The 22,342-nt window shown below is 33.1% G+C and overlaps 1 protein-coding gene across 1 annotated transcript; it reads right to left on the bottom strand.

The window, feature by feature from the left end:
- Window positions 1–1,960: 1,960 nt before the first annotated feature.
- On the bottom strand, window positions 1,961–22,259 carry LOC148610939 (salivary peroxidase/catechol oxidase-like). Its single transcript, XM_088590876.1, has 18 exons — window positions 21,276–22,259; window positions 16,425–16,688; window positions 16,192–16,309; window positions 15,801–15,893; window positions 13,634–13,899; window positions 13,138–13,317; window positions 12,704–12,755; window positions 11,687–11,790; window positions 10,995–11,090; window positions 10,087–10,200; window positions 6,777–6,962; window positions 6,482–6,621; window positions 5,878–6,050; window positions 4,899–5,108; window positions 4,144–4,316; window positions 3,603–3,720; window positions 3,045–3,128; window positions 1,961–2,446 (listed from the first exon to the last, which is right to left on the bottom strand). The coding sequence occupies exons 2-17, from the start codon at window positions 16,684–16,686 to the stop codon at window positions 3,053–3,055; spliced, it is 2,361 nt and encodes a 786-aa protein (XP_088447002.1). The 5' UTR covers window positions 16,687–16,688; window positions 21,276–22,259; the 3' UTR covers window positions 1,961–2,446; window positions 3,045–3,052.
- Between the last annotated feature and the right edge of the window lie 83 nt (window positions 22,260–22,342).

Below are 22,342 nucleotides of genomic sequence, written 5' to 3' on the forward strand. Positions count from 1 at the left end.
TCAGAATAAAGCAGTACAGACCGGACTAGAATGGAACTTTGTTATGTACTATAGTACGAAAGAAGATTGACAAAGACAAACCACATTCTAAAGAAAGAATACTGCAGCATATAATCTTAAAGCTCTGAAAATTAGCTTTATTTTTTAGATAAAACAACGGGCTTTATGTGTATTTACATAGGCTTGAACGTCTAAATATGTTCAACATCACCAAATGATGGTAAAATTTACATTAAATGTTTTGGATAACCGATATCCTTCATCATAAAACTAACGAAGTTCAAAATCAAAACATTGATTCTGAAGCTGAATCACGCTGTGGATGATTGTACCTTTATCATAGGCACGCATCAACAAATGATAAGGAATCTGAATGAGAACGAGAAAGGTGGTGTTTTTATCTAATGCTAGAATTGAATTAAATGTGGAAAAATATTAACAAAAGTCAAATTATAGTAGTACGGCGTGTTGATGTATAGCATGTAGTGCTGTACCAGCTTTAGACCAGGACCTAACATTGTATTATTTTTTCTCGTTAAATCAATCTGAAAAAATTGTTTGTTATTTTTTCATCCAAAAGCTTTCCCGAGACGCTCTTTTACTTTTTGACCAGTTGTAATTATGATCTATGATCGTCCTGGATGTGTCCGGCAGATCTAAGATGGCTAGTGTCAACCACGTGGAGATAAAAGATGTAAGACCTGTACTCAGATACTGTATACCCAATCGTTTAAAAGCTACTGCACTGGAAAGGTATATGCCATTTTTTTGCAACATGACTTGCAAAAACGAAAACACCATATACCTTCTCCAGTGCCGATGTGGTATATAGTACATTGGCGAAACAGAACCACCTTTCAACAGGCGCATGAATGGTCATCGCTTATGTTTGTCTTTGATAAAGGTACAATTATGCACAGCGTGATTCAGCTTCAGAATCAATGTTTTGATCTTGAACTTTGTTAGTTTTATGCTGAAGAAGGATATTGGTTATCCGAAATATTCAATGTAAATTTTACCATCATTTGCTGGTGTTGAACATACTTAGTTGTTTATTTAATTTTTTGTTATGTTCTGCATCGCCTTTAACGATCCATGACCCCGTAAGAATGATTGTCTAAATACAAGTCAACAATCACTCTTACGGGGTGAAGAATCGTTAAAAACAATGCAACGATGCAAAACATAACAATAAATTAAATAAACGTCTACATATGTTTAACATCACCATAAGATGGTAAAATTTATAATGAATACTTCGGATAACTGATATCCTTCTTCGGCACAAAACTCATAAAGTTCAAGGTCAAAACAGATTCAGAAGCTGAATCACGTACGCTGTGGGTGATTGTACCTTTATCAAAGGCACACATAAGCAAATGATAAGGAACCTGAACCCTTTGTTACTTTCATTCATAAGAGTTGGACTACTTATATTATTGTAGTACCATATTATGCCATACATCGTTTTTGTGGACTAAATTTTACACTGGGCTAGATATTTTTCGTAATCTATTTTGAGATTTTTCTTTTGTGTTTTCTCCCAAAAGTGTGTTCTAGCTAGAAATCTTGTATGGCATTGCATATTGCATGAAATGTCATGCGTTTCCATAGAACTCAATTGGAAAACAGTCCTGCAGTATCCAAACTCATTAGCATAAATATGCACATATTGGACTAGTCCGCTTCTGACGAAATTGACTCCACGCGGGACGAGAGCAAGGGCTACCAGTGTTTGTATATCTCTCTTTGGTAAATTATCGATTTATGGGTGTGGCTAATTCATGTCACAAATCATTTATAGCACTGCATTGCTCGTTATCCAAATAGACTTCTTAAATCTATTTTGAATAACTCAGATAAGACCGTGCTATAAATATCAAATGCTAGTAATGCGACATCATGGAAGTTAACATACTAATATCTTTTTATGGACGTTTCCTTTATTAACGCCAACATATTGAAAATGCTTTTGTAGTTGTTTAATATTCAAAATACCAAGCTAGATGAAAAGGACATCATAAGTTCTAAATTAACACTTTCCTTTAAAGAGTCCATAAAGATAAAGACCATTTATGCCCAACTGAAATAAAACAGAATTATTATCTAAGAACTTTTCGACACTACATTTTCTCAAAAGTTCAAGGCTAGAAAAAAAATACAAATCAACATCTTTACAGAAATTAAACAATAAACTCAATTACATACTGCCCCAATTAAGACGATTTTATACATTATTCCGATCTCTAATCAGAATTAAAAGCCCATTAACACGTCTCTTCGTCCTCCGACTCCACTGGAACCATGAGCTTTACATCGTATTGTATATATACACCTATTTTTACAACGTTTTTATCTTAACAATAGGGGTAAACACGTCTCTTGCTTGATGTCTGAATTAAGGAACATATAATATAAACAATTGAAGGATCCATGGTGAGGGAACCTGTAAGTAAACAATTACATTATTATAAGTAAAACGCAATCTGAATAAATCAGCTGTTAGGATAACGCTTTACGTAAGGCACTGTAGCGTATTCTAACTGCTAATTTTAATCAGACTGAGTAAAACGATGTTAAAAGGAAGCTTTAATTTGGTTCTAAAAATAACCCTCGCCGAACTTTTATCAGTTATCTGTTCTCTCAAAATACAATTTGACATGACGTTATTGTTATTTTTTCTTTCTAATCCAATGGGGAACGCTTACCTTACTGGCACACCTGACACATATTCCAACTATGGCTAAGTTTAGTTTCTCGAAAACTTCAAACCTTTTTCTCTATTTTAACTTTAGTTTTTCGTTTTTGGTGTCCCCGGTTTTGTGTTGTACAAATATTTCCTCTCGTTTGCATCTTTGGTAATGCTTCTTTATATTCATTCAATACCACTTTAATATAATTACAGTACATGTACTAAACAATTATCATTAAATCACTGAGATAATGAAACTACAAAAATATAACGCCGGTTTACCTCAGAATAAATTTTCAAACATATTTCAACATATTTATTCATTCAAAGCAGGATGAATCCAAATACTTACTGATTTTTTTAACGTCCGCCTTGCCATGCTCTGAAATCTATTCTCGGAATAGTACCACCATTAGTTCGCTGCTCACATGACACCCTTGAAATATAATACAGTTGAAGTGAAAGTCTTTGTAGTGGTCTAGTATAAATAATGAATTGACACGGGTCATAGTATTTTGTTTTGTCTTTGTAATCATTTTTTATTCGTTGTGTGACTTTAAAAGATTACAAACTAGTTAAAAATTTAATTTGAAACGAACGTAACTATTTTCTCTTAGTCGACCTTACGCTGATCTTTTAAGCTTACTAATTTAAATAATTGGCATTGCAAGATCCGCATCACTGGTATCTTGTATGCTTAGCACTACTTTCGTCATTCCAGAATGTAGTTATCAGTAAGGAAGGTCAACTGGAGCTGCTTTGGAGTTTGATACAAAAATCATTTTATGTTCCACCAATAAAATAATGATTTACTCAACGTTAGGGGTATGTAAAGATTTAAAACGGAGAAGGGACGTAATTGAAACAGAAAATTATGAACTATGAACTTCAGTTGTACAAGAGATATTACCTAATATTATTTCTTTCAAGAGCAGCTCGTTGTAGACTGATAAGAGTGGGGTCATTTTTAGGTGCGTTGTCACATATAACTCCTGCTATGGTTACTTTTCTTATTTCATCAAGTTGTTCTGAAAAAAAAAAAAAAAAAAAAAAAAAATCCAACGTTACTGAACGTACCAAAATGAAGGATGTTATCTCAAATTGGTTCTAAATAGAACTTTTAGACGGTAACAGGTTCGCATTTGTTGTATGAATGCTTTCATGTTTTAATAAATGGTTAATCATTTCTTTCAAACCTGTCGTAATTGTTCTATCAAGAATTACATTATTGAAACGCAGCCGTTATAGACTTAATATGTGAAAAAAATCTAATTAATGTCATTATCAAATGATTTTTCCTAATCTTCAAAATTGTATTAAATACTTTCATTCGACCAATGACTGTTCTGTACAGTTAAAGCCTCTGACTCTATTATGGGAATTCCTGTTAGGCTCGTTATTCTAACCATATTTAGCTATTCCTCTGCTAATTTGTGTACTTGTATACTCACCAAGTGAAAAACCTTCCGGGGCTGGTCTCTCATACCAAAATCTATCACATTCCTTCAACTGCTTGAATTGTTGACCTAGTATACACGCAAACGTTGGTCCAACATATGATGGATCGCCTGCGAGCCTTCTCTCCAGAATTCCACCAACGTACAGGTCTATGTCATTCAAATTTCTACAGAAAATGGCAAAAAATATACGACAGCACTATATAAAACAGAGCTTGTTCGTTCTATCTTCTAAATTCTGCACTTTGTAGTTCTATTTTTATCAGTGAATAAAATCGCAACAACTGTTAAGAACTATAATATTTGATCTATCGTACCAGCATTTTAACTTTGAGTAGGAGTAACCATTTAAGTGAGAATGTGTGAGGCGAAACATATTTTTAATGGTAAACAGAGGCTGTTGCATTTTCCGAGAAAAAAAAATATTCGAAAGAAACTTATTGTATTTACTTCTTTTTACACCATTGGGACATCTTTTCTTCACTTGTTTTTTATGTCTTCTTTCATATGGGACTTAAATCTAGTAACTAGGCGGTTAAATTTCTTTATAAAAAGAAAGACACTTATACTATGGGTACATCCGGTCCAGGCTCCAAGTTAATTGGATTGCCAATACACCTTCAGTTATATGTGTGTATTGAATGTGTTTGTCACTGTTTGGTTGTTGTTTCTGGACATTGGAAGTTCTGATTCTCTTTTTACCGTGCTTAAATATCGTTTTCATACAATTTTAATCAATTTTTTCTAACCCATAAATCCTCATAAGTTCGTCAACTGCTGGGCCTGGAATATCATCTAGTTCCCTGAAAGCTGTACCACTTGAGGGGACAGACAGTCCACACCACTGCCTCCACTGGAGATATGTTGGGAGACCGTGATCACGGCCCCGGTTGATATTCAAACTGGTCAAGTCAAGGGGTCCATGAAACAACTTATTTCGTATGGCATCCTCAAATTGACTGTAAAATATAAAAAGAATGAATTCATAAATCTCATTGGTCAAGTCTTTTCCACATTTCTCTTTTCTTTTTTAGTTTTTTTTTTGTTAAACCGAAACTTATTACATGATAAAGATTACATGTATTTAAATAATTCGATTCCATCAGCTACTTGTTAAATAATTTAATCTTTTTTTTACTTTTATCAAGGTAGTTCATATGTTTGTGTCGATATCTAGGATTTCATTTCTAAAGTTCAGTTGTCCGAAATGGAAACACAATGAAACATTTACTTTTTAAATTTAAATATTATATTTATGAAACAAATGAGAAATATCCCAAGAGAAAATAGATTATCCACACAATGTAATAACAATGATAATGAGTTTCATTTACAATGTGAACAAAATAAAGCATTGAGTGATCATTCTTTTCACAAGACAAGTAATATTGTTACATTGTCTAGAACTGACCAACCATTCAATCAATGCATATGGATGTAATTTTCCAAATAAATAAATTGTATAAATTAGTAGCCTATTCTAAACGACGGTACGTTATTATCTTGTAGGTCTACATCACATGTTCAACTGTTATATTGGTAGTATTTATAAACTAGTGATTTACTGCAAACATTATGAACTGTGTCTATTAGTCTTAACCAATTAACGTATCATATTCACAATAATTTTTTTTTATATATATTTAGTGTATATATTAAAGTAGCGTTTAGCATTTTTCTCCTATCACTTTCAAAATATTCGATCCTCATTTAATATTTGGTACCTACCTATCAACTCTGCTAGCAGGTAGGCTTGCGGAGTATCGTACAAAATCTAATACTTTGGAACCACCTTGGTTTATAATCATATGGGGGTTCAGTAAAGTGTCTTCCATATCTGTTTCTTCTGTTAATCTATTAGGATTGTTTGCATCTTGCAAGTATGCAAGTTGGTTTGGAACCTATTTACAGAATTAAATACAAATTATTTGTCATATGACAGGTAACTCACAAGAATTCCAAATATGCAAAACTTAAAGAAATACATAACACATGATGGGCTATTGAAGCAGGATTGACAATTATTATTTAGACGTTTTACTACTACAACTTTCAGCTGCATAAAAGGTAAGGTGTTTTTATAGATTTCTGTAGTTGGTAGAAATTTTAAGAAATCTCCGAAAATATGATTGATAATATTATCAGAGTAAAAGTTATTTTCGATTGATAAAAGATTTGAAAGTAGTACTGGAATTCTTGGATAACTGGAAATAAATTGGTCTTTTTTTAATAACATGACATCATTATTCTGTAAGATATTGTTTTGGCTTTAAAAATCTTAATGTTATATTCAACTTTCAAACAAAATACCTTTTTTTCAATTAATATTCACCTGTGAATGTCCAAATCTGAAAGCAGCAGTAGAAAATCCAACTGTAATTCCAGGATTACATGAAGTATTGTAAGACGTTGAGTGAGCGAAGTCCAACAGTCGTAGATTATATTTCCTTATTGTTTCGTCAGTGAATACATCTAAATAAATCGTCATATTTATAATTTGAGTTTGCGTTACAGTGCATGCACATTTGCATAATGATTATACAATTATATATAAATAGATTGACAAAAACCGTTTGATTTTCACGACAAAGTGATATTCTCTATAATTAATAACGTAAAGCACATACTGTCTAAGTACTCATTGTAAGTAACGTGCTGAATTTCAGCTCCTACAATTTTTCTTGCTTCGTTAAATATTTTCTCGTCATCTGTCCATCCAATGGCCTTCAACTCATCAACAATACGATTGTGTTCTCTCACAAATAAGATGTGCATTAGTCCAAGTCCTGGCTGTACATTCACTCTCACATCACCTGAATTTCGAAGATGATAATTTAATAATTGTACATTGTTGGCTACTGTGATTCGGACATAAAGTGATTTTTCAGAGAGAAAAAGAAAATATTCATTGAGACAAAAAAAAACCCAAAAAACTCAAGGCAAGTATTAAACATTCACTATCTTTAAAAAAAGATGGCCGACGCAGTAAAATTGTTTTTTCCTTAAAATTTTCCTCCGGAAATAACGCACGGCACGCAATTTCAATTTCCTTTTTCGAACCGCACTAAGTTATCAGTATTTGACCAATCTGGAAACAGAATTTTGATCAGGTGACTTGCGTTTCCAAGGAAGAGGGTCTTTAAGGTCAAAGAGTAAAAAGTGAAACTATAGGTCTCAGTATCGTATTAATTTTCCCATAGACTTCTATAGTGAAGTGCATATTTTTAGGATTTTTTAAAAAATATGTAAATTGATTCAATAAAACTTTCACTTATGTAGCATTTCTAAGGACATGTGAAAAAATAATTTCCCGCAAAGAAAATAGGGTGAGTCCACGAAGATCGGACAGAAACGTAGTCTCAAACTATAAATAGCCATTTTCCCTACTTTCACTTTCGTTTTGCACTCACCAAACCAACCTTTTCAGTGGAACATTTTTATGATATTGTGTTAGATTTTCTTTTAAAAACGTTCTTCACCTTGCAGTGTGATGTTTGCTCTATTTTATAAGTCATTGTTCATATCTTTTGACAAAATATTAGTTTGTAGAGAGGCAAAAAGAAAATGCACTATATTTTTATAGCATCCATGTTTTGACGTACACCTGCTCAGGGATATGCAATACGATACTGGTACCTATACCGACTGCGTCGGAAAAAACACACGCAAGAAACTGACAAATAATGATAGCAAACTCTCTATTTAGAAGATTTCAATAATCATATATTGTTAACGACTCGCTATCGTTTGAAATAAGACCTACTTTGACCTATAGAAATATATCAACCTGAACAACCTTGTACGGCGTGTCAGATAAGAAGGGTATGTTTCCCTTCCTTAACAACAATATAAAGATAGATGTGATTTCCAATCCAGCCTGGATCTCCATGGATCAAAACGAACACATGGCTCACTCTCCGGTTGGAAAAAATTTCATCGTGTCGCGTGTTCTTTCGCATAGAAAATAAATTGCTAAAGAAAGTATGATAAGGTTAAATGAGACATATTTAATAAAACAGGCTTCAACATAGAAATTTCTAATCAACAATTTCAATAAATGTTTCTATGTGCACTGCCTAACTCAATTATACTAAGGAAAAGTTTTCCCTTCCCTCATATGCTGGACCATAGGTCCAAAGCTCTAGAGAAATTAAAATGACTAGTATGTGTGGTCATTTCATTGGTGCCATTAAAAAAATTTTTTTTTTATAATTTTCACAAATTTAATTCAACTCTTGATACTTTCTATATTTTATCAAATAAAAAGTTTTCAAATTATATTCAATAAAAACAGCAGAAATCATTCAGCTTATTTGAATCTTGTTGATTTTGCCAACGTTGATAATCGCGAATTTGACAGATCCGAGATTTATTTACACACGCGTTTCACTCCCTGATACATTAAAACCCCGGAAATTGCCAATCAAAACATTGTATTACCGTTATAATAAACACAAGCGCCAATCACATTGATTTATGACAGGTATAGGTTATTGATACGCACAGGTAATTGGGAAATACATTGCCAATTTGTAATGTCTGACTCAAATTTGAATAGATGGCGCACATCAAATGAACACATGGCGCTCGTTTTGAATTCATGGTGCAAGGAAAGTAACACATGGCGCAGCGCCATGCGAGAAGATGTCATGGAAAACCCATTGAAAAATGAGACAGTCATCAATCAAAAGACAAGCAACGAACAATTAAACTTCTACGGGTCATCACATGTTCTTCTTTGAAGGGCAAAACCCATACTATAAAGCAAACTGTAATCACAGTTTCCGCTATATAGATGACGTATTTATCTTTAAACAATCCTAATTTTTGGGATTTGAAAGAACTTGAGATAAGGAATACCACAGACACTGTGAAGTCAGCCTCATATCTTCACCTACACATAGAAATCGATGATAAAGGAAAACTATTGACCAAACTTTACGACAAACGTGATGACTTTTCATTCAGAATTATCAACTTTCCTTTCATCTGTGGCAACATCCCTTCAGCACCTGCGTATGGAGTGTTCATATCACAACTCATACGTTATGCCAGAGTTTGCCGAAACTACGCAGACTTTTTGTATTGTGCTAGAACTCTAACAAATAGGCCTCCGGAACAGGGTTACGTTGCTACAAGATTGAAGTCATCACTATTTTATGGTCGTCATCATGAACTCGTGGATCGTTATGGTTTATCCATCAGCACCATGAAAACTGATTTATTCATCGGGTCATAGTTTTTCCTTTCCTCGTTTGTCTACCCCGGACTTGACTTTTTATTAGCAACTCGGCAGTGTTTCTAGAAAAGCAGATGACGCTTACCCTACCGGTGCACATAGTTCATGCACCCAGTTTTTAGTGGAGTGCGAGTTGCCCATTTACTTTTGTTACTTTGTATATATGATTTTAATTACTTTATGTTCTTTGTGTGTATGTCTGTTTTCCATGTCTGGTCTGTCCCTGGATTACATTCATTTGATTATCGCTATAACATTGGTTCCCTTGATTACTATAAAAGGCCCCTAAAAATGAAGTGAAACTATTCCAAAAAGACTAAAATCGATATAATCTATAAAAAAAACACAAAACGAATGAAGATAAAAAAACAACGACAAAGTGGAGTTTAGGTTTCTGGCTTGTGAGAGGCACATCCAGTAATTGGCAGGGTTAAACATATACGCGAGCGCTCAACCCTCCCCCCTAACCTGGGACAGTAGTGGAAAATACAACAATAAAACGAACTATAAAATATGTTGAATTCGGATTTAACTCTTGAGATCGACACAGATTACAAGCACTTTAACAAATAGGACAAACGACAACAAGCTGCGTTTTCCTTGAAAGAGTACTCTTTATGCTAGTGTTCAAAATTCAAAAGCGAATGATAGGATAACAAAGTTTCCATAAATAGTTATTATATTTTATAGAAACTGACCTGCTTTTTGACAGTAGTCATTAGAATCGTTGCCATCGAGAAAACAGATTGCATCGTCAGCTGTATCTTCTGGTAGTAAATCTCCGACTGGTTCTCCCTTAACCAGCATTTTTGCTGAAACATAGAAGAAAGTCTGATGATGATGAATAACAAAAAAAAAGATATAAGAAGTATGAAAATACAAATAGTTGTTTTGGTGAACGAAATACAAACGTTTAATTTTTTTTCCTGAAATTCTTTTGTACGAAAGCTCATTGAGCTCATTTTCGTAGACTAAAAAAATGTTTTCGCGTAATAACGCGGAACTTACGCGAAATAACGAGAAAAGTTGGTCTTGTTTGTATATTAAAGGAAAAAGAAAACCTTTGATTTGTCCGCCTGTATTTCTACATCTGGACTTTCTATTTTTTTTTCATCAAACAAAAAAAGCAGATAAAAACAAAACGAAACAAAAACAGAATATAGGAGTAACAATCATCTTTTGTGTCAAAAGTCATAACGCCTTAAATGGTAACGACAACAGAAAGGTACTTCATTCGTTTTATTACGGAAGCCGAGAGGGGACACAAAAAACAATGGATTTTTTTTTTATTCGAGATCACGATAAAACAGTACCGTTATCTCGAGATCTCGATAAAAAATAAATCGTTATCTCGATAAAACGAATCTGTTATATCGAGATCTCGGATTATTATTTCGAGATCTCGATTTATTATATCGTTATATCGGTTTATGATATCGAGACCTCGATTTATAATATAGTTATCGCGATTTACTATCTTGATTTATTATATCGTTATCTCGATTAAACAGTAGCGTTATCTCGAGATCTCGATATAAAATAAATCGTTATGTTTTGTTAAATTTTATATTATCGTAATAAATTGGAACAACATGTTGTTACATACCTCCTTGGCCTCTCAGCTCACGTAATTCTTCCTCGGAACTTCCATAAACATTACTGCCATCAATGAACGATGTTATTTCATTTACTACTTGTTTTCCTACAAAACCAAGGAATCCAATTTAAAAAATTGCAACAAAACTGTTGCATTAAACATCAGTTTTTATGAATTTTTTATCGAATATATTTGGTCTTGTATTGTCCAATGTCCTGTCTTCTTTAATGATTTTGCCCTTTGTCGTTCATCATCTACTGTGTCAACATATGTCTAAACACCAATTTGTAATACATACATTTGAAGATATGTTTGGCACTGCGGTTTTTTTTTTCTCATTTGCATGAATAAAAATCTTGGTGGAGCGCAGTATGATGCGATTGCAGTATGTTTAACTGTGTTCACTTGGGGCAAGTGTGGACACAATATTAGTTTTTGACACACTTAAGTATAGGGAGTTGCAGTTTATTGTGGATAAAAAAAAACAACAGGTTTGGACACTATATAGCACCCAGTTTGAAATTCAATTAAAGGTGAAAAAAAGTTCTGCATTAGGGGTAGTAATCAAAGACCCTTGCCTACGATTCCAACCAAAAAAACAGTAACATTAATAAATCTGATAAAAAACGCAGACAGTCAACTTCATGACGAATCCAATAATTAAAAGTTAATAAAGAGCTTCGCAAAGCACTTTAACTTACCGGTTAGACTTGTATCAATTGCTTCTTGTGAACGGGTAAACTCCATACAAGACAGGAACTCTAGATCAGGCTCGGGTGTTAATTTCATAGCCATGCATTCATCCCTATTAACAATTTTTAACTGTTTTATTCAAGCTATAAAATTTTAGAATATTTCTAAGGTCAATCTTCTCCTTTATAGAACTGCAAATTAATGCAAAATTGTGTTGAAAGTATTATAATTTACGGTAGCAATTTTTTTAACAACAACATGTTACTATCTCTGTAAATGAACTCAACTAAACGTGACAATTTACCAGAACAAAAGCAAAACAAATGCTCTAGACGAAATCACAATTCATTCCTAGTTCGTTGCTTAATTATTCATGTCGTTAGAACCTCTTTACACAAATTGAAACTAATGATATCTACTAAGACGACCCTCACAAGAAATACCAACAACTTGACCCTAAATACTTATTGGTCAAGGGACATTATAACAGTGAAAACGAAATACAACTGACCGACAGATATGTCAGGTAAATATAACTTCGTTTCTGTAAAAAAAAATATTGTTTTTTTTAGTTGCTAAAATAGAAGAAAATTTCAAAATATGAGATTCGGTCTGGTAACACTGCTGGCATAAATACTTAAGTGACCATACACTCTCAAAATATAACTGAGGAAAACAAACTATGTCTACTAAAACGTTCATTATGTTTTACAAAGTCATATTCTGATCATATCAACAGTTAAAATGTTCATTAACAACACAATAAGTAACTCGACCGAAAAATGCGTTGTAGTATACAGTCTTAAAACATCAAAGCAAATCTAGTGTTGAAATGGACACATTCTGTCTACATCAACGCAAAAAAAGTTGACGTAGACATTTTACCTAACTCATCACAAAAAGCGTTGATATAGACATTGTTTGACTTACTCAACCGAAAGTGGGCATTTCAGTCATTATTTGGTCTAGTAGTGTAATCTCTAAGCCAATGTTTCATACACTTATAATCAGGTTTCTTTACATACCTGTCAACTGGTTCACCGTTCTCACAGCAGGTAATGGATGCACCTTCTTCACCTGTCACCAAAGAAACAAAATCTCATTCAATTAAACATATGTTTAGACAATTATACAGTAATCACAGTGCATAAAAGAAATAGAAATATTAAAATAAAACCGATTTTCTCAGTTTCAGATTTCTGCTTATGCTCACAGTAAGAGCTTTATTGGTTACGCCATTATGAGAGCTCTTCCGCAGAAAAGAGTAATTTGTTTTTTTACCAAAATATTTTTATTGTATTTTGTATTTTATGGCAACAAGCTACCACATGAAATAGATCTATTTAAAAACTACAGAAGAAAGTTAAGCCATAAACAGAAGTCATAAACATTTCTTGAGTTTTTGGTCATAAGCAGCACAAACTATTCAGTTTTTACAGTGTGTTAATATAACTCATACCTGTAATAGTTGGTGTAAGAACAAAGTCGTGGTCAAGAAACTGTCCCCAAAACATACTCATCAGCGTGTTAAAACCCTCGCGTACAGCTTCCTGACCATTGGGAACTTTAAAGAATGTATTGCTCAATGTTCTTGGTGTTGGTAACTCACCGCCACTTGTTGCAAGTCTGGGTTCATCAACTAACAAAAAATCATCAAAGAATCTTCGTGGAATCTCGTAAAAAATGAATTTAATCATGACGTTGACCATTTTACACTTGATTGTATTTATTACGTTGTTTGTCATTACATGGTGTCAAAGTAAACAGCTGTTTAAACACGTTATGCGCTTTGTGGGACGTTTTTGAGACGTTTTAACATCTGTTTGTCATAAGAACTATAGCTTCAAAGACGTGCGCGTCATTTTTAACATAAAAAAGAAACCTTCGTTGAATTAATATGTTATTTTACAAAAAGGTGTGGTGGAGACGTTCGGTTATTAAATCCTTTCTCCTACCTCCATCTTGGTAAACTTCGGTCTGAAATCGTGGTGCCTGTGCTCCAGCTGATCCCCAGTCTGTGTTGACGAGATTATTACACGTCCCGTCCATAGTTCTATACTGATTGACGTTATCTATTCCGTCACAGCTCCCGGTTGTTGGCTGAGTGGGTTTAGGAGTCGTCGTCGTGGATTGAGGTGTCGGTTGAGGTCCCGGACGAGGCGTAGGTTGAGGTTGGGGAGGGGGTGGAGGACGTGGACCACCCGGTTGACGACCTCCTTGCCTAAAACATTAAAAGCCAAAAAAAAAATAATATTTAAGGAAAACACAATAAAATGTTAATCTGTTAAACAACCGAGCGGTGATTTTTCTGCGATAGTTTTTTCCCTCATCTAACACTTTTTTCAAGTTTTTTTTCAAATTTAAAGGGAGAAACTGATATTTATTAAACTGTTACAATATCTCGTATAAAACTGGATATCACTCCCAACAATATGGAAAACATGTAACATCGAAAAAGAAGGTTTGTCTAATATATCCGTTCACACATTTACAACTCTTTACCTACAATAAAGTAAGTTGTCCTTAAATTTATTTTTTTTCTCTCGAAAATCAATAATACTTTGTAACATGAATCTTCTTTTTTCCTTTGATCTTTTTATGGAATAACATAGAGACGACAAGCATGTACCAAAATGTATGCTCTAAATTGAAGCAACCAAATAATATTGCATGAAAGGTCACATGGGCCTATATAATGCAATGAGGAAACAGCCATGAAATAACCAAAACGCTAAAACCAATATTGCATGGGTAAGCTCCGCCTCTTTGGGGAAAAGATTACGCCTACAAAAAAGCACACATACAAATGTCAATTTTATTAGGTTTCATATAATAAAATATAAATCTTTAAATCTCTGCAGGTTTTCTTTGCCAGACAGAGAACAAAAAAATATAATGTCTACTCATTAATTTAAAGATAGAACCGAAAAAATACATATTTCTTTACTTTTGAAACATATTGGCAAAAAAAAAAACAACCCCCAAGTTGAACATAATGTATCGAAATGAAATTTTCCTCAAATACAGAGCTAAAAGTTAGTGAAAGTTGAAGTTGCAATTTGAAAATTGAACTACCCCTTTAGTATTTGTAACGTCTTTAAGGATTTCTGGTGTGGTCCGTTGACGTTTTATCGGTGGGATGGCCAACACGCTCGAATTTTCACTAGTCGCTTCAACGCTAGCATTTTCCTCGAAAATGGGCGCCACTGCAATTTCGGTGGACTCTTGAGGCGGATTAAGGACATTTGAAACCTTTTTCTGAATTGTTTCAATCTGGTAGAGAGAATGCGTCTGCCATACTGCCTACTGTGCGGGTTATTAGATTTTCCCGCCAAACATTTTCTTCTGCACGGACTGTCATGGGCGTGTCATTCATGTTACAAATCATTTATAGTAACGCCTTCCTCGTTAGCCAAATAAACTTCTCACGCTGCGCGTTCGAAAGTTTATTTGTCTAACTCGGAATACTATGCTATAAATATAACATCTTTAAATATCTGCAGGTTTTCTTTGCCAGACAGAGAACAAAAATATAATGTCTACTCATTAATTAATAACCCCCCCCCCTTTTGGGTCCCAAGGTAAAACAATAAAATCTTTTCACTTGCGGATCGTGTGGATAGTAGAAAAGGTATTGTAATCGACTAGTTATGGAGTTTTGAGACTTGTTATATGCCTACATATTGTAGAAAATTGTAAATATGGAAAAATAAATAGATTTTTTTTACATTTGGGCCAAAAAAGGGGGTCCATGCCCCGAATAGTTGTGTTTAAAAGCCTTCAAAAAGACAATTAGCGTAAATCAGTCTAATTCAATTAAAAAATACACACCTGAGAGAGAACCAAATCATCGCTTTCTACATTTTCAATGTCAAGCCAATCTGGTAGAGAGAATGCGTCTGCCATACTGCCTACTGTGCGGGTTATTAGATTTTCCCGCCAAACGTTATTTTTTTCTGCACGGACTGTCATGGGCGTGTCATTCATGTTACAAATCATTTATAGCAACGCCTTCCTCGTTAGCCAAATAAACTTCTCACGCTGCGCGTTCGAAAGTTTATTTGTCTAACTCGGAATACTATGCTATAAATATAACTTATTTACATTCTTGTCATATTTTACCGTTTAATACGGGAATCTCCTGTCTTTGTTGCCTCTTCCCAAGCTTTAACGTAATCTGTATCGCCAGCTAACTCTTTCAACGATTTCCCGGTGCTAAAACATATATTTATGAAAAATAAGTACTTTTAAAGAAGATGGATAATCAAAAGATAGTTTCAATGTTTAATAATGATATTAAGAGTTTCATTGCTTATAAAGTATTTTTTTTTATAAATGACATTTTGAAGATTTAAGATTGCAATAAATAACAATGCAAATACAGCCTTTACATAAAAGGCAACAATTGTGTTTGGTGGTATGCTTCTACACGTCGAGATTATCCTCAATCCACTCTCGTTTTCATTATACTAATTCATAATTGCAATATAAAGAGAGAATCTATACAACTCACATTTTGACAAGTGCCTTCTTTGCTGCAATCAAGTTGTAAGCTTTGTATTGTCGACGTCGGGTATTTGGTGTACTTTTAAACTGGCGAGATAGTCCCGGCTTTCTTTTGCCATCAACACCTATAAGTTAATTGAATATGTTCATTATTATATATCAAATAAACATTTAAAAGGCTTTAATTCTCTTATCCAGACTAAAAGCTGCCATTTCCTGAGAGAAGTACATCAATGTTACCTTGTCCTTTCTTTTCCTTCTGTATTTTCATTAGTCTTTCGAGTTTAAGATCTCCCTCTTCTAGAGCTTCCTCTACGTCTTGTCGGGCCTGTTGTAGTGCCGTTGACTCTTCATTCTCTCTTTTCTCAAGTATTTCTTCTATTCTTTCCAATAATTTTAGCTCTCTTACTTTTTCCTGTGACCTTGTCTCGTGTGAGCTTCCATGATTCTGGTTACAAAATACTACCAACAGCAGCAACGAAATTCCCAATATCACTTTCATTCCTTTAATTATATATATAAAAAAACAAGATGAAGCTTCCATTGACATCAAATCCATCATGACTGTACCATTTTAAGAAGTGCATCACGACTGACCATTTAAAAAATGTCTTCTGGTTCAAAGACAAATTCAAGGAAACAAGGAAATCTTTTTCACTAAAAGCAAACCCAACGGAAATTAAAAATGGGCGAAAAAACGAAATTAAAAAAAAAAATAAAATAAGAAATAAGAAATTAACAATTCAAAAGAATTGGATATAGATCGCTAGTAGCACTAGCCAACTTTGTCCCTTTGGAATTCTACGTAATTATAAAGTTCAAATTTCACCAATATTGGGTCCTTCGCCCAGTGGCAATGACAAAACAATGTTTATGATTAGTAGTATAGATACATGTATAAAGACAATTTAAGACACACTATATGAATATTTTTTGTACTTGCTTAATTGTAAAAAAAAAGATGTTGTCTTTGTTTACAAACGTTGAGAAATACACGATTTGATAAAACAACTGGGCATGCTAGAAAGAGAAGCATAATATTAATATCGCACGGATAATCTGACAACAGAAGTAAAAATACTCAAGGCACAACGATTTAGTACACATGCTAGAGAATATCAGTACATAATAATAATATCAATGATTTAAGTCAATACGGCTTGTTGACAGTTACTTATGGATATCTATCACTATTACAATCTAGAAAGTAGATCATGTGTGCCAGAAACGTTTTGTGAGTCAAATCTACACACGTAACTTAATGTCCATTTACGGTTATGTAATAATAAATTAATTTGAAATAAATACTGCTATCTGATTGGTTAAAATAATTTTGTTATATCTCAATGGATAAAAAAATATTGACACGCCCCTATTCAGTTATATTCAGAGCTACTTTTCTCATGTTTAAAGATAAAAATATGTTTTAAAATTAATTTATATAAATTGGCTATAATGAAAATTTGGTCTATTGAAAAATAACAAGAATTTTCCATGTGGATATGGAAAATTTATGTTATTTTTCAAAGGACAAAATTTTTATCATGCCAATTCTTAAACATAAAAAGAATTTTCCATGTGGATATGGAAAATTTATGTTATTTTTCAAAGGACAAAATTTTTATCATGCCAATTCTTAAACATAAAATACGAGGAATCGTTATGTAACTCCTATACTACTTCAAGGGTCTAATTAAATAGCAATATAACCTTCTTTTACATGTTTGTAATACTGAGATTGAAATAATGAGTTAATATTTATACATATTTTCTTTGACGTTAACAATAATTTGCTCGATTTCAATAAAAGCCACGTTGATGTAAAAAAATGTATATAAGGAGGAATGGAAGTTTCGCTGTACAACAAAAGAGGCATTTCCTAAAGGAATGGATGAGGTGCAGAAAAACATGTCATCGGTGAGCAAGCTTCTTTGTTTTTTCTTAGGAATGCTCATAATTTTTTAACATTTATTATTTTATTATAAACGATGTTAATCCAACTCGCTAGTTCAGAATGTAGGTCGGATGTTTAACAAGCTTGTATAACCACAGACCATTAAAACATACGCATATTTGAATTGTATTTCCGATAGTCACGCTATCTTTCGTATATTTAAGCCTATTGTAGTAGTGGATTTAAATCATTATAAAAATCGTGATTTCTTTCAACAGTTGAACCCTAAAACCATTTAATAGTCTAAAATGTTAAGTAATAAAATTTTTAGATTACTCTTAATCAACGGAAACTATTTCGAATAACTAGCGCTGCGAGTAATACATATGTTTGGGAAAGAGTATCAATTTTGCTCTTGCCAAAAATAAAAAAAAATAATAAAAAAAATAGGTAAAAAAACGTTGAGTAAAATATAAGACGGTGGATGAGACGTTTCATATGTCTCGCTAGTAAGGTTGAAAACACCTATTCCAGGTATTTCACTAGTCATGTGATAAGAATTCGCTAATCGTGGCAACTTACTTCTTAGTTGAGAGAAGGATGACATGCCTTGAATTTTTCGGGCCTAAGACTTGAGCTGCATATACGTTCTCAAAATAAATATATTAAGAAGACTACATGTTACTGCATTTCATTCTAATACATGTATTTAACTAATTATTTAGTCTTTATTGTGTATCTACCATAACGTTCATTATGATGTGTACTATAGAATACATGTTTCTATATCTCTATTTAAGATATAGTCAATAGATATATTGTTATTTATTAAAGTGAGAAGTGAAACCTGTCTTAACAGAATCCCTTTCGGAGTGGATACTCGGTTGAAGCTTTCGGTGTGGATAATTTATTCGGTTGAAGCTTCCGGTGTGGATAATTTATTCGGTTGAAGCTTTCGGAGTGGATATTCGGTTGAAGCTTTCGGTGTAGATATTCGGTTAAAGCTTTCGTCGTGGATAATTTATTCGGTTGAAGCTTCCGGTGTGGATATTCGGTTGAAGCTTTCAGAGTGGATATTCGGTTGAAGCTTTCGGAGTGGATAATTTATTCGGTTGAAGCTTTCGGTGTGGATATACGGTTGAAGCTTTCAGTGTGGATATACGGTTGAAGCTTTCAGTGTGGATAGTTTATTCGGTTGAAGCTTTCGGTGTGGATAATTTATTCGGTTGAAGCTTTCGGAGTGGATATTCGGTTGAAGCTTTCGGTGTAGATAATTTATTCGGCTGAAGCTTTCGGTATGTAGATATTCGATTGAAGCTTTCGGTGTGGATAAATTATTCGGTTGAAGCTTTTGGAGTGGATATTCGGTTGAAGCTTTCGGTGTGGATAATTCATTCGGTTGAAGCTTTGGAAATGGATATTCGGTTGAAGCTTTCGGTGTGGATAATTTATTTGGTTGAAGCTTTCGGTGCGGATAATTTATTCGGTTGAAGCTTTCGGAGTGGATAATTTATTCGGTTGAAGCAGTTTTTCGGTTAACACAGGTTCAAAATGAACTGAAATAAATATGAATGGACTTTCAGAAGATTTCTGGTTTAGAGAGGTTACTAGTTTATTCAAGGTTCGGTTTACACAGGTTTAATATTTTGTTTCCAATCAGAGTCAACATTTTATATCTAATTTCACGGGCCCATGATTTTGGTTAATAAATATTCTTTTATGAAAGAATTGCTTTTATACACTGGTAATAATGTGTTTGTGCTTCTTTGTTCATTCTATAAAACATTTAAAGTATGGTTACTTTATGTATTCCTCATAGAAGTGGTTTTTTTTTAATGCTAGGTATTTTTAAATGATATCATTGATTAAAACATAAATTTCCTACTTTATGAATACTACGTGTCAACACATGAGTAGACAGTTAAAACACCATTCATTAGTACAGTCTATATGATTCCCTGATACACTTTTTAACCTCGTTCTAAGAAGAAACATAAATGAACTGGCAGACAACCTGCACATTAAAACATGTAAGAATCCTCACTTAATTGATACCCTGCTCCCTTGTTTTAATAACACGCTCCTTATAACCCCCAAATTAATTTGGATAAAATTTTAAAACAGGAGATATCCAATGGGAATATTATGGAATGCTATAAAGATATTTAATTCCAAACATCGGTGTAGGAGGAGATGTGGATTAAATTGGTACAATATATATTTATTAAATGCAGTCATATTTTCTAGCACCCCCCCCCCAAAAAAAAAAAAAAAAAAAAACAAAAACAAAAACAAAAACAAAACAAAAAAAAAACAATTGAAATGGGCGATACACACCTTCAACATTCAATAAATATATTTTTTTCAGTGGTGTAATCCTTGAGAAGTAACATGCGCAACGTTAAGATAGGTACCATATATTCCACAGGAAATACCCCCCCCCCCAAAAAAAAAAAAAAAAAAAAAACCAGATTAAAATCTAAAATAAGATGTGCAAATATTTAAGCAGCAGTCTTTGTGTAAAAAAAATCAATCGGATGCTTAATACATGTCAAAAACCAACCAAATTCACTTTTATTTTTAATTTAGGAACACAAACAGACCACATAACCAGCTTCAGTTTGTAAATCGGTTGTTGCACTTTTCGAAATAAAAGAATGAAACTGACACTTTGCAAGAGTTATTGTTCTTGACTTGATTTCTTAGGTTAAATTTAGTGAGAAATGAAAGTGTGTTTTTAAAAAAAAAATACAGAAACTATCGTTATGCGTTACAGCACCGTTTGTTTGTCGGATATAACCTCTATACCATACGCATTATCTGAATTAAATATGGCCTGGTACTAATAAGTATCCCGTAGAAGTTTCATTAAACTCCATTCTTTAATAGACAAGTCTTAGAATTGAATACAAATGTACCTATAGTCATAAATGAAAAGTACAGAGTGTACAATTAGAATATGCAACAAATTTTCTGTTATATTTCAATAAATGGGTTTGGAGGAGGAACGGATGGTAGATTTCTGCGGAACAAAAGTTCGGACGAAAGGAAGGATAGACACCACTATATAAATCATTCACTTGCAAGCGGATATAATAATGTAAAACGTCGGAATATTTACCCAGTAAATCTTAATGCAAAGCAATTTAAAAAAAACAAAAAAAGCTATAAGATTCTGTATTAATAACGGCCTTTACCTGTTTTTGTCAGAATATGAATCCTTACTGATTTAGAATTAATACCTTTTTCTTTTTAAATACCATGTCTAGATAAAGACATAATAATAAATCCTATCACGATTTTTAAAATTCGCTTCAGTTTTTCAACCATGCATTTAAGACTATTAAAGTTACCACCTCCGTTGAAGTGACCATCCGCCCACTATGTAATGAGGCGTGATTTTTTTTTTCAAAGAACACGCGCGTGGTTGTATAATATTATGCAGTGCCTGAATTTAAATGTGGGTGTACGTTAAATATTATGTAGATTTTGTTTTAGCATTCCATTTGAAAGTACATGTATATCAACAATATGGTGACTTTATATTGAATTAGCGTCATAGAGATTGAACACTTTGTAAGGCAAAATTGTACGAAGGACATTTTAATGCTTTACTCCACCCCCCCTCTTTTCAAAAAAAAAAAAAAAAAAAAACTACAAACACCAGATATTTACAAATGTATACAAAAAAAGTGACATTCCTTTAGTCCGTATGAAAAATCGTTCATAAAACTATGCTAGTAACAGTAAAACCGTTTTGTTTGTCTCTAAATTGTCACTTATTTCGTGAATTTTTACTATAAGACCACGTACTTGGATACTGACCCATTTTTTTTTACGCTTCGGTATTTTTCGCCGATATTTACTAATTTATCCCTTACAAAATTTTGTTCCTGAAGCTTGAAATTTGTTAACTCCAAAATTGCCATGTTAGGTGCCGGGATGGAATACGTCTTAGTATTTTAACAATTTTAACAATTCTGTTATATTTTTTTTCATTCCGTTCTCAATATTGTTTGAAATTTGTAAAACAGTCTATCTTTATTCTAAGTAGAGTTAATTACGCAGAGTATAATAACTTTAAAACGCAATGACATTCAACTCATTAACATATTCCATATTTCGGTAAAATGTTTTTGAAAAAAAATAAAATTGCATAATAATATATAAATATGTCCTAAAAGAAATTGATTAACACCACTTGAGGTCAGCTGTCTACAAAGTTGAAAAGGGAATGTCAAATAACGATATTGTCTTGTTTTTC

Source organism: Perna viridis, chromosome 7 (assembly GCF_037379345.1).
Source record: "Perna viridis isolate PV_CMFRI_1.1 ecotype Kerala chromosome 7, ASM3737934v1, whole genome shotgun sequence".
NCBI classification, from domain to species: Eukaryota; Metazoa; Mollusca; class Bivalvia; order Mytilida; family Mytilidae; genus Perna; species Perna viridis.